General features: G+C 44.2%; 1 protein-coding gene across 13 annotated transcripts in view; it reads right to left on the bottom strand.

The window, feature by feature from the left end:
• LRRFIP1 (LRR binding FLII interacting protein 1) overlaps window positions 1–16,184 on the bottom strand; it is a 100,922-nt gene that overhangs the window by 24,387 nt on the left and 60,351 nt on the right. For 5 of the 13 annotated variants that reach the window (XM_066322463.1, XM_066322466.1, XM_066322455.1 and 2 more), the window contains exons 9-13: window positions 13,277–13,333; window positions 10,384–10,464; window positions 9,190–9,234; window positions 8,207–8,272; window positions 5,175–5,252 (exon numbers count right to left, since the gene is read on the bottom strand). The exons of 2 other annotated variants lie outside the window; for them this stretch is intronic. In XM_066322463.1, coding sequence (XP_066178560.1) covers window positions 5,175–5,252; window positions 8,207–8,272; window positions 9,190–9,234; window positions 10,384–10,464; window positions 13,277–13,333 — 327 coding nt within the window. The remainder of the gene's footprint in view (window positions 1–5,174; window positions 5,253–8,206; window positions 8,273–9,189; window positions 9,235–10,383; window positions 10,465–13,276; window positions 13,334–16,184) is intronic. 6 more of the 13 variants (XM_066322464.1, XM_066322467.1, XM_066322456.1 and 3 more) reach the window with 4 other exon arrangements.

Raw genomic sequence — 16,184 nt, forward strand, 5'->3', positions numbered from 1 at the left:
TGAATGCCACAGTCAGAGCAGTTTCTCCTCAAAACCAATCCCTAGCAATTTATTTAAATATTAACACTTAAAAACTCAATTAACTTCAAGAAAAGCCTGTTCCTCATACCAAAATAACATCCTTACATTACATAGATGCCTCCTGCTACACGACACTTTTCTAAGCAAAAAGCCAGTCTGAAACAAGCAGCATTTAATTTCATGGTTACACAGCAGTGATACACCAAAATCTGTCCAGTAGAAAGAGAGAAACCTATTTTAGATTAATATTTTTTACAGCTTTCATCGTGCTCATGTTCAGATTAATGTATTCACAGTATCCTTTAAAAAGATAAATTTTTCCTAAAGGAATCAGCCACCAGAGGGACCTCCAGGTTTCCAGCTTTTCCCTCCCAAGCCCTCTGGCAGTTGATTCAGCAATAAATGAAACAAAGGTCAGGAGAGAAATGTTTATCATTATTCGAAGTTGTACAGAATTCTTGCCCAAAACACTTAGCTTCTGTATTAGCATTCAATCAAGAACACTGCAATTATTAAATAGGTTAAAAAAAAACTTCTCCACCTTCACAAGTACTCAGCACAGCCCTTCATAAAAATATCCTGGCTTTGGGACTTTTCCACACACAAACATGAAGGACTGACACAACACTTGCCAGAAAAAGAGATTTAAAGAGAGATTCACCTAATGGCACCTTTAATTTATACAACACTACCATTTTTCATTTGCACAAGGCTATGGGTCTGTTTCTAATCACAGATTATCTTCCTCTTCACCAACAACTGGGGCAATTTGTACTTTAGTGCATAAAAAAAGGCAGGAAAAGGAAGTAATTTTCCGAGGAACTCCAGCACGCACATCTTTGTTTTGGCTGCTCTCTGCAAAATAAGTGCAGTGGGATCAGAGTTCAGCCTCTTCTGACAGCAATTTCAGAATAAATCCAGAGCCACATTACAAAAATGTCAGCAATTATCAGAGCTCACCACAGCCGGAGACATAACTGCATGCGAGCAAAATCACCCCACAAGCCTTTATATGGACAAAGTGCCTGTTTTCCCTGGATTAAAAGGGTTAACCCTGTTAGGGTGAAGCTCCTTGCCACCAGTGGAGTGTCCAGGTCAAAATAAGTCCTTGCAGCACTACCACAGAGCATCCAACCAACCAAACACCTACTGCAAGTACTGAAAATCAGTGAAAGACCAGGAAAGTGAGGCACAGTTTCCAGCTTCCAGGCTCCTGAACAAGGCCAGGGAAGGGAAGGCTGGAACTCTCCTGTCTGTGCCACATCCCATGCTGGGGTACCAGAACTTCAGTGTTTAGTACATGGCTGTCATTGCTCAGCTCCAGATCTTGCATTTAGCTCAACTTCCTCATGAAAGCAAGGAGGGGTTTTTTTTTTGTGACAAATCAAATTAAGATCATTTCCTGCCCTTAAAGTAGCACAGTGCAGCTTGAAATGGAAATACGGCCCACAGCACAGAAAAGTTGTTAGGCTAGAGCTAAACACAGGACAGTATCTACCAAATCTGGAATTAAAAAGAAGAAAAGAGGTACTGCAGTCAGTACAATCCCTCCTACAGCCCCCATCTTACCAGTCTGATCAGCAGGGCTGCGGCAGGCAGTAACAGAGCTCCTGCTGCTTCTCCAAGGAGAGCCACCTTAACTCCAGCAATTAGCAACAAGCCTTTGAAAGTCAGCAGGGGAAAACCGCTGCTGAAGTTTGTCAGGTCTGGAGAGGGTTTGTGAGAAGAATCCTCTCTCAGGAATGAGTGCTATGCCAAACGTCACTGCCTAAACAAACTTATCAGTCCCAGAAATGTAAGTTAGCACTGTAGCAAATCCTCACTCCAGAGGGGCCCAAAGCACATCCAGATTTCCAGAGGCAGGGCTAGGATACAACCTACCCTAAACCTGCAGATAGAGAGAAGGCACAGCTTCATAAGTGCCTCCACCAAAATTAAGTCTGGCGGTGTCTTCATTTTATTTCTGGTGAGAGCACAATAAGCTTCTGCTAGTGATCAAAGGTGTTCACAACTGGCCATTGACCAGGATGCATGGACACACTGGGGAATGAGAGGCTGGAGGTCAGCAGGGATGTGGATCCTGGTCGATGGCCAGCTGGATCTGAGTCAGCAGTGCCCTGGAGCCAGGAGGGACATCCCTGTCCTGAGGGATCAGGCCAGCACAGCCAGCCAGGCCAGGGAGGGGATTGTCCTGCTCTGCTCTGGGCTGGGGCAGCCTCACCTCCAGTGCTGGGGGCAGTTTGGGGTTCCTCAATATAAAAATGATATAAAGCTGTTAGAGAGTGTCCAAAGGAGGGACAGGAAGATGGGGAAGGGTCTGGAGAGGCCACACAAGGAGCAGCTGAGGGCATTTGGTTTGTTCAGCTGCTGCAGAGGAGAGACTGAGGGCAGAGCTCAGGAGAGTCTGAGGGCAGAGCTCCCATCTCTGCTCTCTGTGACAGGGACAGCACCCAGGGAATGGCTGGGGCTGTGTCAGAGCAGGGGTCAGGCTGCAGATCAGGAAAAGGTTCTTTGCCCAGAGGGTGCTGGGCACTGCCCAGGCTCCCCAGGGAATGGACACAGCCCCAAGGCTGCCAGAGCTCCAGTGGGGTTTGGACAGTGCTGCCAGGGATGCCCAGGGTGGGATTGCTGGGCTGTCTGTGCAGGGCCAGGGGCTGGATTCAATAATACCTGTGGGTCCCTTCCAGCTCAGGATGCTCTACAGCTCTGTGTGTGCTTGGGCTGAACTCTGGCTGCTTGTGCTGCTGCCTGAGCCTCTACAAGAAGGGAGAGAACCAGGATGAACCATCCTCAGCGTAGCAAAACCTGCCCTCTCCTCTTGTTTTGCCTGCCTTGCCTTAGAGAGCCTTCAGACAAGCACTACTGCATCCTGAGTCTGTTTCAGATTTAGAAATAATTGCTTTTCACTAGTAGTTTCTAAATTTAGAAAGAAAAATATCAAAACTCCTGCAATAATAAAACTCCTGCATATTAAAAGTCCAGCTCTGCCAAAACATGCTGAGAGCTCAGGCCTATCTGTACAGAATTATCTGATGTTTGCTCTCAGTAGTCTTAAGATCTGTAATTTATGTGAGGTTGGGTTAATATTAAACAACATATTTGCATATCTGCAGTAACTGCAAGGACAGCAGATAATTACCAGTGGGGATAACATGAAAAATGTTAAAGAAAAATAAACAGCAAACTTTATTCAGATATAGTAAATTTTTAAAATAACTACAAAGATATATTATATATACATATATACATATATGTATATATACATATATACATATATATATATATATATATAAAGATTTAATATTCACACATTGTGTTTAAGTATCTTCCTGCCTTTGACTGTATTACCAACATGGTAACACAAGTGAGAACACAAGCTGGCAAAGCTGTGCACAGCAGGAAAACCACTGCAGGAAAACTACTGCTGCTTTTTGCTCACTGTTCAGTGAACAGTGATAGAAGGGGGAAACATAACTCTGAGAAAATAATTTCAGAGCTGCAGTGACAAGCTGTTGTATACTTTAATTTAGAAAGTACCATGGAATCATCCTCCACTCTCAAGTATCCGATTGAAAACACTACCAGAACACTTTGAAGCATGTCAGTAAAAGTGATCCCTCACTCTGAGCTACAGGAAAAGCAACGTCTGGTTAATACAGGAAAAAGTGTTATAATCACAAGGTGCTGCTGGATTGACCCTGTGCAGCAATAAGAACTTTAAAGATCAGCTGGACTCACTATGACATTAACTCTCTGCTCTTCTTCCAGGGGACAGAGATAAGGGAAGCTCTTCACACCAGGTAATACCCCACTAATTAAACTAAAGAAAGATAATTTAAGGAGTGTCTGCTGTTTCTCTGCAGAGCAGATTCAGCCTGGTGCTGACACAGCAAACCATCTCCAGCCACTTGCGTACCAAGAGGCCAAAGTGTAAGCAGGGAATTTAAAATCAAAAACCTCCCTTGCACCTCCCAGCATCCCGTGATTCCATAAAGCAACTTGCAGGAATGACTCAGTTGGCACACAGAAAACACCTACTGGAAACCCACTGCAGTGTGTGGGTACCCAGTTCTTATTACCCTGACAGAATTGTAATGGAATCCCTGTTTATTCTGGTTAATTTTTGCTTTGGGGGTAATTAAAAATCAGTTTGCAAAGCCATTTAAGATGTATTACTAAGTTATATTCTGCAAGAACTCATAGCTCAGGGACTCAGGTTCCGAGGCTAATTAAAACACTAATTTATTTATAGCTCACCGGCTGCCATACATTACCTGATGAAAATCTCCCTGTTTTTTAATAATTTTAAAAAGTGAGTGTACCCTTGGAACACCAAAACTTCAGGGCATGCAGTTTTCAAACAGCAGACTACAAAACACACTGTGGCAAATTCATGTTGCTTTATTTCAGTTTACTGTAAGCTGCACGTTTCCTCTACAGGACATCCTACTGCACTCAGCAGCTGTCCCCATGCTTGGAAATAAATCAGAAAGATAACCACAGCTGTACACAGCTGCAGAGAGGAACAGCCACAAGGAGAAAGCAAAACGTGCTATTTAAAAAATGAAAGCCAGAAATCTCCTAAAAGCAGGAGATGGACAAACCTTTAGGCTGAAACTTAAGCCTTGTTTCAGCCATAGTTTGTACTGGGTGCTCCTTACCCTTCTAGCACTTTGCCACACTAGAGACTGCAGTGCCTGGCACTCTACAGTCCCACAAAGATGTTCAAATCAACCTCTGGAGAGCCCTGCAGCTTTGCACCAAAATGCTGCTCACTGGAGAGAAACCAAACTGCTTGAATGCTGCAATAAGATTTAGGGTTTCCTGCTCCCCCAAAGGAGACACGGCACTTCCATCAACAACCCAGTCTTTTCCATAATAAACTTGATGTGCTTTACTCTCCATTTAAAGTAAATATAGGATTGTCATGAGAGCCCAAAAAGTGTACTTTCTGTTGTTAAAACATGCATCTGCACAGAAATCACGTCAGTTCTGCAATTTCTCCTCTGGTTTGTCTTAAGCACTGCCCAGAAGGTCAATTAATACCCTGAGGAACTGCCTCACAAGGGACAGTGACCTCTCTGTACGAAAAAGACCTTGAAGAAGAGAGGAATGAAAACAGTGGAGGGGCAAAGAGAAATAGAGGAGCTCACCACTGGACTGGCCCGAGCAGAGCTGGCTCTGGAGGATGCCCGAGATCCCGAACCAAGGTAGCAGCTGTACTCGGAAGGCTGCAGCAGGAAAACCAGGAACAGCAGGCAGAAAAAAGAGAAAGACGTTAGAACTGGGAAGGGAAGCAGAAGAGGATGTAGAACATCACATCTGAAATTAGTTAAAGAGATGGTTACATGCAGCTAGACAAGGGAACAGCAGCAAAAGTCAGAGAATTGTTAATCTGAAAATTAAGGCAAGCAGTAATTCCGCTGGCAGTTCAAGTAGAGTTTTGATTCAATTCTTAGAATACTAATCATTTATTTATATCTCTTCAGGTACCAGTGACAAGTAAACAATTCAGTTTCTCTACAAAAGGCTCCATCCTACTACTTTTCAAGAGCTCTGAGGCTCTGCAGTGAATCACTTGCCCACGTTCCCAACGTTGTGCACATATAAAATGAATTTGTGCTCTGCAGGCCCAAGGAAGGAACACCTTTCTCTGTGGGGATTAAAGCAAAAACTGAGCCCAGCTCAGAGACTGAGTCTCTCTCCTGGTTTTCCAAGACCTGCAGTCCTCATCTCTTGCCAAAGGATGTATTTTAGCTTTTTTTAAAAGGAAACATCTAAGCAGAGATGCAGGACAGGGCTGCCTGGTTGCTGACAAGGACAAAGAACATGTCTATGCTGTTTTATTTCCAGAGGTTTTAATGCAGTGGAAATGGAGCTGAGAAATGGAAGTTTAAAGCATCAGGGAAATAGAACTAGAACTTACTCTGGAAATAATGAGTTTATTTCAGAGGGGACTGGGACTGTTTCTCAGACACAAACACACAGAAATCCGAAGAACTCTCATACTTCGGAGATGCTGTGGGGTATTTTCAAGGTGTTGGGGTGTTTTTAAAGTCACCTGGCCACTACAGGAATTGCTGGACTCTTTAGCTTTACAGAAACAGCCAAGCCTTCACCAAGCCACTTGCAGGGCTGCTCCATCGTCATTAGTCACAGTAACAAAGCAGCACAGCATCACCTGCAAATTAAGCTTGCAGCACTAATAAATGGTGAGAGGGTGAGCTGGAAATAACCCCAGCTAGAGCACAAGCACAGGGTCAGCCACTGACCACAAAACATTCCGTGCAGGGTGCACAGCCCTCAGCAAGCCCAGGGGCAAAGGCAGTGTCCTTGGATGCACCTGCAGGGAGGCGCTGGCACAGGGTGTCCAGAGGAGCTGGGGCTGCCCCATCCCTGGAATGCTCAGGGTTGGACAGGGCTTGGAGCAACCTGGGATAGTGGAAGGTGTCCCTGCCCAGGGCACGGGGTGGGAACAAGGTGGCCTTTAACGTCCCTTCCAGTCCCAGCCATTCTGGGACTTTGTGTCCTACACCAACTTTGTGCACCTGATCTTCATTTTAGAGGTGAAATTATGTGAAATATAAAACTCTGTTGCACACTGTTTACAACGATTGCCAATCACACCATAATTCCTAAATTACAGACAAAAAGCACTGAAGTAAACATACAGATTTTGTTTGGTCACCACAGTGTTTTATGTTTAACAAAATGTCACACATTTCAAATTTAGGATAAATTTGAAATGTGTGACAAGGAAAAAGTTTTAATTACTGATGAGTCCCATATTAATGTTTCCAGGCCCTAATTATTCCACAGTGGCTCCCTGTGCATTGCAGGGATGACTATGGAAGTAAGTGGCTGTGACCAACCAAGGCCACTTTCAGCCTCACTCCCTGCGTTCACCTGCTCTTCCAAAACCATTTTTTTGGGAACAGCCAGCCAAGGTGACACTGTCCCTCCACGTTAAAAGAGCTGCAAGGTTCAGAGGCATTAAAACAACCACAGTTATTGTGACGAGGTTGCTCCTCTGAGGCAAACCCCTCCTGTTTCATGGCTGCAGGAAGCAGGAACTGGAAAGGCTGGGTTACACACAAATACCTGTGGCTCAGGGTGGGATGGAGGGAGGAGGAAGCACCAGTGTTTTAGTGTTCCCTCCACATGCCACTGACAGCCCATAAAAGACTGGCAAACAGGTTTTGGGCTGACAGGTCTGCTGTAAATGATTTCTCACAGCTGTGAATCAGTGGGATGGCAAGATGGCACAGCCCTTGGAGGACTAACAAGTGCTTAGAAAGCATTCTTGAAAGTGCTTCCTCCTCCAAGCTAATAGAAATATTATGTTTAAAGTTAACATCAGTCATCTCTTTTGAGGCTTTTCACTCTTACAGCCTTGGATGGTGGTTATTTGTTTGCTGGGTTTTTTTGGTTGGTTAGGTTTTGCTGTCATCAGTGAAGGGGATGAGAGGCAGAATAAGCAGTGGGCCCACAGAGGAGTACTCAAAACTCTAAAGAGGTTGGCTTTTTTTATTTTTACCCCAGGTGGACACAAGAGCAGCAGATGGACTGCCTGGCCCAAATACCCACAGAGGAGAAGAGGTGAAGGCATTTTCTGTCTTTTAAGCTGTAAAGCGACTCCTGGAGTTTCTCTTTTTTGAAAGGAAACAATTTACACAGTCTTTGCTTATACTGTTGCTCCCCATCCATGACAGAGTCCCCAGGAACATACATTTTGGAAGCACTGTCACATATATGAATGTAAAATACATTTGAATATAACTCCAAGAAACAAAACCAAGCAAGCCATATATTCACAAAAATCATTTACTTCACACTGCTTATGTGGAAGTGATTTTTAAATTCTTGGCTGGTTATTTTTTAAACTTGTATTTTCCTCAGTTTTGACAAGAAGAATTAAGTCTCAGGGAGAGAAAGGACTTCATGCATGGCCTTTCCAAGGTGTTTTATCTGAGAACTGAGCGCGAGGCAGAACTGGATTCCCCATCCCACAGAGGAGTGAGTTCCCATTGATCACTGCTCGTTACTTCATGGAAGCTGGTGGGAATGGTGCTCCCACTCCTGCTGCCTACAGCAGCAGGCCCTGGATGTCACACAGCCCATGTGAAAGGTTCCTCAGCCCGGCAAAGGACAGACACAGAGCAGGGAAATGCAGAAAACCTCTTACAGCACGGGAACTGGGGGCACTATAGCGCCGGCTCCCGCTGTAAACGCTCTCCTCGTACACAGACGCCTACAATTAAAACACAGAGTCAGCACAGGAGTGGCAGCTCAGGCTGCACAGTCACAAATCCACCCGGGACACGTGGCAGCGAGCAGGATGGGCAAGGACAGGGACAGCTCCTGTGAGCAACCAGAAGCAGCATGCAAGGGAAGAGGCAACGCGGCGTGGGGAGCGCCACGGGAGACGTGCAAGGTCTGACACAGCCCCGAGGCCATCACACCCCATCCCATGCATCTCTAACCCTCCTCCCAGGGCTTCACTTCAGCTTTAATTCAACACTTGGACTGCCTTACCCACGGAATGGCTACATCAATTCTTACACTGATCCCCTCTGTTTCACCTTCATTGCTGGTGCTGGCAGTGAGAGGAGGAATTCCCACCTGATGAGCTTCACTTTCCAGGCAGTTCAGTAAATTAATAAAATAGGAGGAAAATGCATGTTTTAAGACTGACTCCAGTTTAGATCAGAGATGTATGGCTCAGGAAGCACATGGAGAGTAGGAAACTCTACCTTTAAGCTTTGAGAAAAAAATTCTGAGAAGCCCATTTTGAACAAGAAGGCAGGAATTTGTCAAAAAAAAATTGTGAACAGAATTTTTGTTGTTAAGCAACCAGCAAGAATTGATGTTGCCTCTCTGTCCTGCTCCTGGAAATACACCAAAGAAGACAACTCTCTCCACATGGACACGACACCCGTGGCAGCATTACAACCCCATGAATACAGTCTCAACAGGAATTAAAGGAAGGATCAGCAAATCCAGGTCTGCACAAACAGCATCACACAAGTGGCATTCAGATGGATGGGACACCGGGGTGTGAGACAAATGCACCCAACAGGAATTACAGACAGAGGGCAGGAGACAACATGTGCATGGCTGGGGGTGAGTGGCTCTGGTGTTGGTGTTCAGAGCATCAGCACAACAAACCCTGTAACTCCTGGCTGGCAGGGCATCGCTGTACAGCAGGGAGGGCTGGGGGAGACAAGCACAACACTTTTTGGTTCAGCAGAGTAAATGAAACAAACAAAAAAAAGGTGCCTACAGCAGAATTAACCCTCTTGGTGAGAGATTAGGATCACTACATGACAACAGAAGGAAAGCCAGTACAGAGAATATTAGTCATCTGCATCATGAAAGCATTAGATCTCAGCTCCCAAAGACTAAGAATACCAAGCAGGCACGTGCATTTCCTACAGGAAGGGAGGACACGACAGTATGCAAAAGCATAATTTAATTTTAGGTTGTTAAGCTGTTATTGTCTCCCACACATTTGTGTACAGGAGCCAGGAAGGGGGTTTCTCCTCACTTCAACCAAAGCCAGAAAAAGAGCTACACAGAAGTGCTTCCATGTACACACTCTAAGTGTTTCACACAGCTGTAAGACCATCTCCTGTGTGTGTTATTATTCACAAATGCACAGAAAACCCGACTAATTCAGGAAAAAGTTAGAAGCGCTTCAGTCAGAGCAGCCTGAAACAAGTGTTAGTAACCCTCCCCTCTGAGACTCAGCAGTTAAACACACCCAGAGCACTCTCTGTGCTGGCAGAACTGGGCGCAAGAGAGGCTCCAGCAGTGACCCCCAGCCCAGGGCTTGAGGCCAGGTCCTGCTGCCAGTGCCCCATCCACACCCCAGGCAGGACCTGGAGCACTGCTGGAGCTCTGCTGGCCCAGCTCTGCCACACACAGGGGACAATCCAACCTCCCAGGGGGGTTTTACAACTTCACTGATGTTCTTCCAGCACTCTGGGAATTGCTTCCCTATAATTTCATGTTGTGCAGACTGGATTGTCTCAAGCTCACCAGACTGGCACGCAGAGGAGTTGCCTCGAACAGAGAACTTCAGGTCATTAAGATTTCCCTTATCTCTCCAGACCAATTGAGGCCAATGGCAGACAAGGAAAGGGAGGAGCAGCAAAGGAAAACGGAGCCTGTGTTCATTTGAAAACAGTTTTCCATTACTCATGCCAATCTTAAAAGGTCTGATTTGTTTTGGCCTTTTTTTAAATTTCACTAAAAAGAGCTACAGAGACTCTTGACAATTGGTCCAAATTGATTCCTAAGTACAAGAGGTTGAATTATCCAAACAAAGTCCAGGCTAGGTGAAGCCAGAGGGCAACAGACCCAATTTCCATTTTGGGAAGAAAGCTGAGATGTGGAAGCATAGCTGTTGCTGGGGAGTCCCAGGTCAGAGTAATATGAAGCCTGCATTGACAAACAGAGCAAAAAAAAAAAAAAAATAAAACCAAAACAACTCCTTGGGAACTCGGCTTCATTCTTTGTTTCTTTTAAATGGGAAGCAAAAAGTCAATTAGGTGATTACAAACTGCAAAGCAGTCAAAGCATCACAGATGCAGAAAAAAGGAGAGAACCCCATTAAAGCTGTGAGGATGTGTGAAAATTATATGACCTTCCAAGCACTGTAAAAATGCACTGGTCAGAGAGCTGGTCAGCTTCCTCCTGAGATGCTGAGGAGTTTGTGTCCTGTTAAGCTGCACCCCCAGGAGAAGGTGAGATCCTGGGAGAAGGAGAGCAAAGCCAGGGACCAAAACTGCTGCTGGCTGTGCCAGATACTGCAGGACTCAGGGGGAGAAAAGTCTTCTCTAAGAAGTGAGAATTTAAATACCTTCTTTAAATGAAATACCTTCTTTCCCTGCTTTCTGCCTTGCATCCAGTCATCCCTGCACTTTTGGTCCACTTAGGGGATGTTAATGAGGAATGGTTGCTCTGAAAGATCTCACACCTTCACCTCCTTTGCTACTCTCCAGAGGTCTCCTTTTACACCTATTCCCTGACGCCTTTCCTCTCCAAACATTTCTCATAAAGGTCTAGAGAAATTCCCTACTTTCAGCAGCCAGCTCCTCACAAACCCTAACTCACCCTTGCTTCACCACTGTGATCCATGGAGGTACTAATTTCCTCACAAAGGAGGGAGATCAGTGGCAAATTAAAGAAATCTGTCTGCTTCCTTCTGCCACTGCAAGCAAACAGATGTTCAGACACAATACCCACAGGTACAGGCTGAGGGCAAATCACTGTCCAACCTCGGAAAAACCCTAACCCTAGAAACAGCCAACCACAAACCAAAACCCCCACAGACAATACCTGTGCAGTAAGACTTTTACTGAAAGGACACCTGAGCTGAACCTTGAGAAATTACTTTCATTCCTGCTTAGGAGTTTGCAATCTGCACATGGACTGTTTAAGCACATGGCATCAATCATATTTCAGGGATCCATCCACCCATGAGACTGCAAGTGCAGTGTCCACGAGGAGATCAGTCCATCCTGTGACTTAAAACTGGACACCTGTTTTGGGAACAGCCATTGCCAGCAGGTCCATTCATCATTCCCCTACCGTCCTGGAGAATTTTCCTCTTTTTCATTTTTCCTTTGTCACTTTGACAATCTTTATGATTCAGCTTGGGCTTTTTGGAGAGAACATTCCTGAAAAGTGAATGTCAGCCAGGCTGGCAACAATTTGGATTGAAGTTTCAGCTATTCTGGGTTGCCCCCAAACTTTCCTCCCCCTCCTAATTAATGATTAATCCAAACAGCAGTGCAACTACAAGGAACTAACGATGTTGCTGTAATCAAGCCTTACTCAGACTAAACCCCCATGCTGCAAATGCTAATTTCAAGATGATTTTGAATTATTTAAATGGAAACCAAACAACCTCTTCTCCCTGGATGACTTTCTTGCAGATATTTTGCTCTCCCTGTGGTCCTCAGAGCACTGGAGTATGTCAGTAAAGAGTAAGAACATCATTTGTCACCAGTGCTACAGAATAAAACTCCTTGAACTCGTCAAAGGGGCCAGCAAGAGTGCCAGCAACAGGACAGGCTGTTTTCTTAGCAGTTCAAGCAACAGTATTTCATTGTCTCTTATCCACATAATGCCAGCCAAATTATATGGCAGCAGCAATTTTAAATGGAAATGTGAAATATCAGGCCCTGTTTCACTGTTTATCCAGGCGCCTGCTTAACTTCATGCCTACAAAGTAACCCCCTGAACTCCCTCTCACGTTCAGCGTGTTATTGCTCAAACACTTGGCTAAATGGAGGCTTTAAAGGAGTTTATTTTTGGCCTAAACACTGAGCTTTAGGCTGCATACCAATAAATTTCTTTAGAAGCCTTGATAGCACAAAAGATAACAGGCTCTGAGCTTTGGTCTGGCTTTGTTAAAATAAAGGGAAAAATAAAAACCAAAGAGCTCCCCCTCTGCCCCCAGGCTGTGCTTGGACAGAGCCTTTAAATCATGTGCACAGTCCCCAGTATTTAACAAAGCAGGGCCAGGAGTTGCCATCATTGACATCATTGACACACAACACTTCTTGTGCTGGAACAGGAGGGAGGGAACACTGTGACCTGCATCCTCACAATGGAGTTAATAATTAAGCTTTTCTGGACTAGAAATAAAAGTCCATCGATGTTAAGTAGTTAAGTGGGAACACTTGCACTGGCTCTTCAGCTCTGCAGGTGTTTCCAGGATATAGTTTATAAAAGAAAAAAAAAAAAGAAAGTCAAAACCCAAAGGCATTTAGTTAAGCAAACTTCAAATAAACAATGTGCATTTGGGGCAATTTCAAAATTCAAAGTCCATTTTAACTATGCAAATGTCAAGGCATGGACTAAATTAGGAGATTCAATACTAAAGCATGGCATGAACACCTTGCAGAGGTTGACAAGCACCTATTCTGTTTCCAACATGTGGAAATCCTCCCTGCCAGTGCTGTCACAATGTAATTTTTACCCAATTTTGTTTACGAGTTAAAGCAGTTCTGGCTTCCGAGACCTTTCTGTACCAATTTCTGAGATTGCTCACTCATGGCCTGATTTTTGATTTTTTATTTCCCAGAGAGCTTCTTGCTGCACCTCCAATGTCTGACAAACTCCAAACCCCACAACATGCAAGACGGGAAAAACCTGCTTCACCGCCAAAAAGAATTTGCTAATTAGCTTTAATCCCATTAAATGGAGTAATAGAATTTTGTAACAATAGAAATAATCTACTAACCCTGCTAGATTTTCTACTCTGGGATGATCCATACACGTCTTCCTCATAACCATTGGTCTGTTACGGAAGGAAAGCAAGAAAAAAAAAAAAAAAAAGGAAAAGACAAAAAAAGGAGAGAAGAAAAATTGATGTAGACCCCGAAGGGAATGTTTAAGCAAATGTTATCACTTATGAAAAGCAAAGGCAGAGACAGAACTTTTCAAAGATACACCAGGAACAGGAGCAGTGCAGGATTAGGTCATGATTTCAAACATGAGGACACGAACATTTGTGCCACTACCTCTGTAACAGCCCAAAATGTCAAGGATACTCCTACTTGCCCTTTTTGATCCCTCCTTTTTTTTTCCCCTCCCCTATTATTACTGGTCTATATTCAAACACTCTGTGAAGAGAATAGGGGACAAAATAGGGACAAAAAGGAGATCACAGACTACAATAAAGGGCATATATCACTATAGCTATTTACACCTCAGGCAGCTAAAAACCTAAAAAGCAGCAAATTGCAATAGGAGAATTAATTCTATTTGAGAAATCCAGCTTAGCAAACATGCAGTGCTGTATAAATTATCTTCTTTTTGATTCTGAGCATCAAAATTAAACCCAGACAGCGGCCATCTGCCACACCCCAGGATTCTGCAGCAGTCTGAGGGTTAGGAAGAGATTTGGGTGGGCTCAGCTGTCCTCCCTGGTGTCAGCAAGAGATTTTTCCTCAAAGGAGGAAAAACAAACAGGCCCAGAAGGACTGTTCCACAAACAAGGTGAGGTGCTTGTAATCCCTATGGTAGCAGGGCTGGGAATAAAACAAAACAATCACAGTGACTCAGTCCTGAGTCTGGGAATGTGGTGGTGAAGAAGAGAGGACAGACCCAAAAGTCTCCTCAATTGATAGCATTAAAAGCTCAGGTTTCCCCAGCGATTCACTGCTCTGGTATCACCTCACAACGAGCCCTGGTTTAACACTGAAAACAAGGAAGCACTCTGTGCATTTGGGGTGGGAATTTAGTGGAAATTTAATTTGAATTTCTATTAAAATTAAGTTTTGAAGTCCACGTTTTAATGGGTTCCCAAAATGAAAATGCACTCAAATCAATCTGAGTCAATTTCCAAGAGAAATATTTATCATCTACTTTACAGCAGCTTCCATGAAAAATTAAACAAATTAACTTAGAAACCAGTTCAGAGCCAAGCTAGGAAAGCTACTTCTGGGAAAAGCTTAGATTCTCTATTGAAATGCAATATTATCACCCCAAATGGAAGGCAAACATCCAAGTTTCTTTTATTCAAGAACTCATTCGAAATACTGCTTTCTCTTGTAGCCTTCTCACACAGCTTGGCTTCTTTCCAGTTTTGCCCGATTGTTTTTGGTTTTTTTTTTTTTTTCCAGGCTCCTTGAATTTCTCCAACACTTCCCTGAAGAATGGTTAAAATGGATCTCCAGCAGCTCGGCCTCGGCATTCCATGCAGACCAATTACCTCCACCACCCCTTTTATTGCTACACTGAGGACCTGTTTGCCTTTTTCAGCTGTGTAATATTGACTAAATGTAACCTCAGATCACTATCTGAACCATCCTATTACTTTGCAATAGCACCTTCATTTTTCCCAGATGCGGTATTCCTCATTTGTTTTTTACTGTTATTCCGTTTTGACAAGCTGCCTCCTGTTTATCATCAGTATTTTCACTAATCCTGTATGAAACTGCCTTCACTCCCTGCACTTAGCCAGCCAGGCAGTACTGATTCCTGGGGAACTGCTTTTCCCTCCTTAAAATACCCAGATGATGCTGTCTTAGATGGGAACAGACCAGCTGAGATCCTTCCCAGCTGTCTTGTTTTCTAACACAGTTATTTTCCAACTGTACATTCCTTTTACAAGAACAAGATCTGGCCCATGGTTTCACTTAATGTCACGTAGAAACACGCCAAGAGCCTTGCAGTCAATTTACAGTAACATCTTTTATGTCCTTAAATAATTACCCTGCTTAGGAGCTCCAGCTGAATCGGCATGATGAATTTGCCACAAGCCCAGGTTAATTGGTTATCACTTTACAGTTCAGTTCCCTTCCAAAGGAATCTGCCTCATTTGCCCTGTGTCCTTCAGATTTCAGCCTGAAGCCCCAGAGCTGGGGCCATTTCCCCTGCCTCTCTGACCCAGCCTCTCCAGAAACCTCTCCAGTGCGTATTTTTGAAGGCAAATGCTCCAGGCAGCTCTCGGGGAGCAGGGTCAGTTTTATCAGACCTCACTGACCTTTGTTCTAGGCTACGTTTACGTGCAAAGCATCTGACCCTCATGAAAACTGGAACAAATAAAACTGCATACTAGAGAGGCTAAAATTACCCAATTTTACTTGTTCTCCCTTCAGTGACCCTGTTTCTCTCTGTATTTTCTTCTTGCTTTTGACAGACAAAGGAAACCATTTCACTGCCATTGTGTCCATTTCTGCTTGTAATGTTTTTTACCTCAGGCTTTCTCTATCCCACATCCAGCTTCCAGCCCTCAGGAAAATTCTCTGCTCATTTCCAGTGTAACAAAGAACCCCAACCCAGCCTCCACCTGCAAAGTGGAGCCTTCCCTCCACAGAAATGTTCCCACTTCGCCCTCTTTTGTGTCCTCTTTGCCTGCCTGGAATTGCTCCTGGTAAGATTCACCTCTGACAGGGGGGTGGAATGAGATGGGCTTTAAATGTATAAATTTATTTGTTTATCTTTAAGTTCGTTTATCTGCTTTGCTTCTCCTGATCCTATCTCACAGAGGGAAAAAGAGAGTCAACACTTAAACCACTACACTAAATCTGGCAAACAGAAACAGGTGAACATGAAACCACTACAGGGCCCTTCTAACCCAAACCATTTGGGATTCTATGATTTTCTCTCAATACTGCCTACTTCTGTGTCACGTTACAGCTCAA

Source organism: Sylvia atricapilla, chromosome 7 (genome assembly GCF_009819655.1).
Source record: "Sylvia atricapilla isolate bSylAtr1 chromosome 7, bSylAtr1.pri, whole genome shotgun sequence".
NCBI classification, from domain to species: domain Eukaryota; kingdom Metazoa; phylum Chordata; class Aves; order Passeriformes; family Sylviidae; genus Sylvia; species Sylvia atricapilla.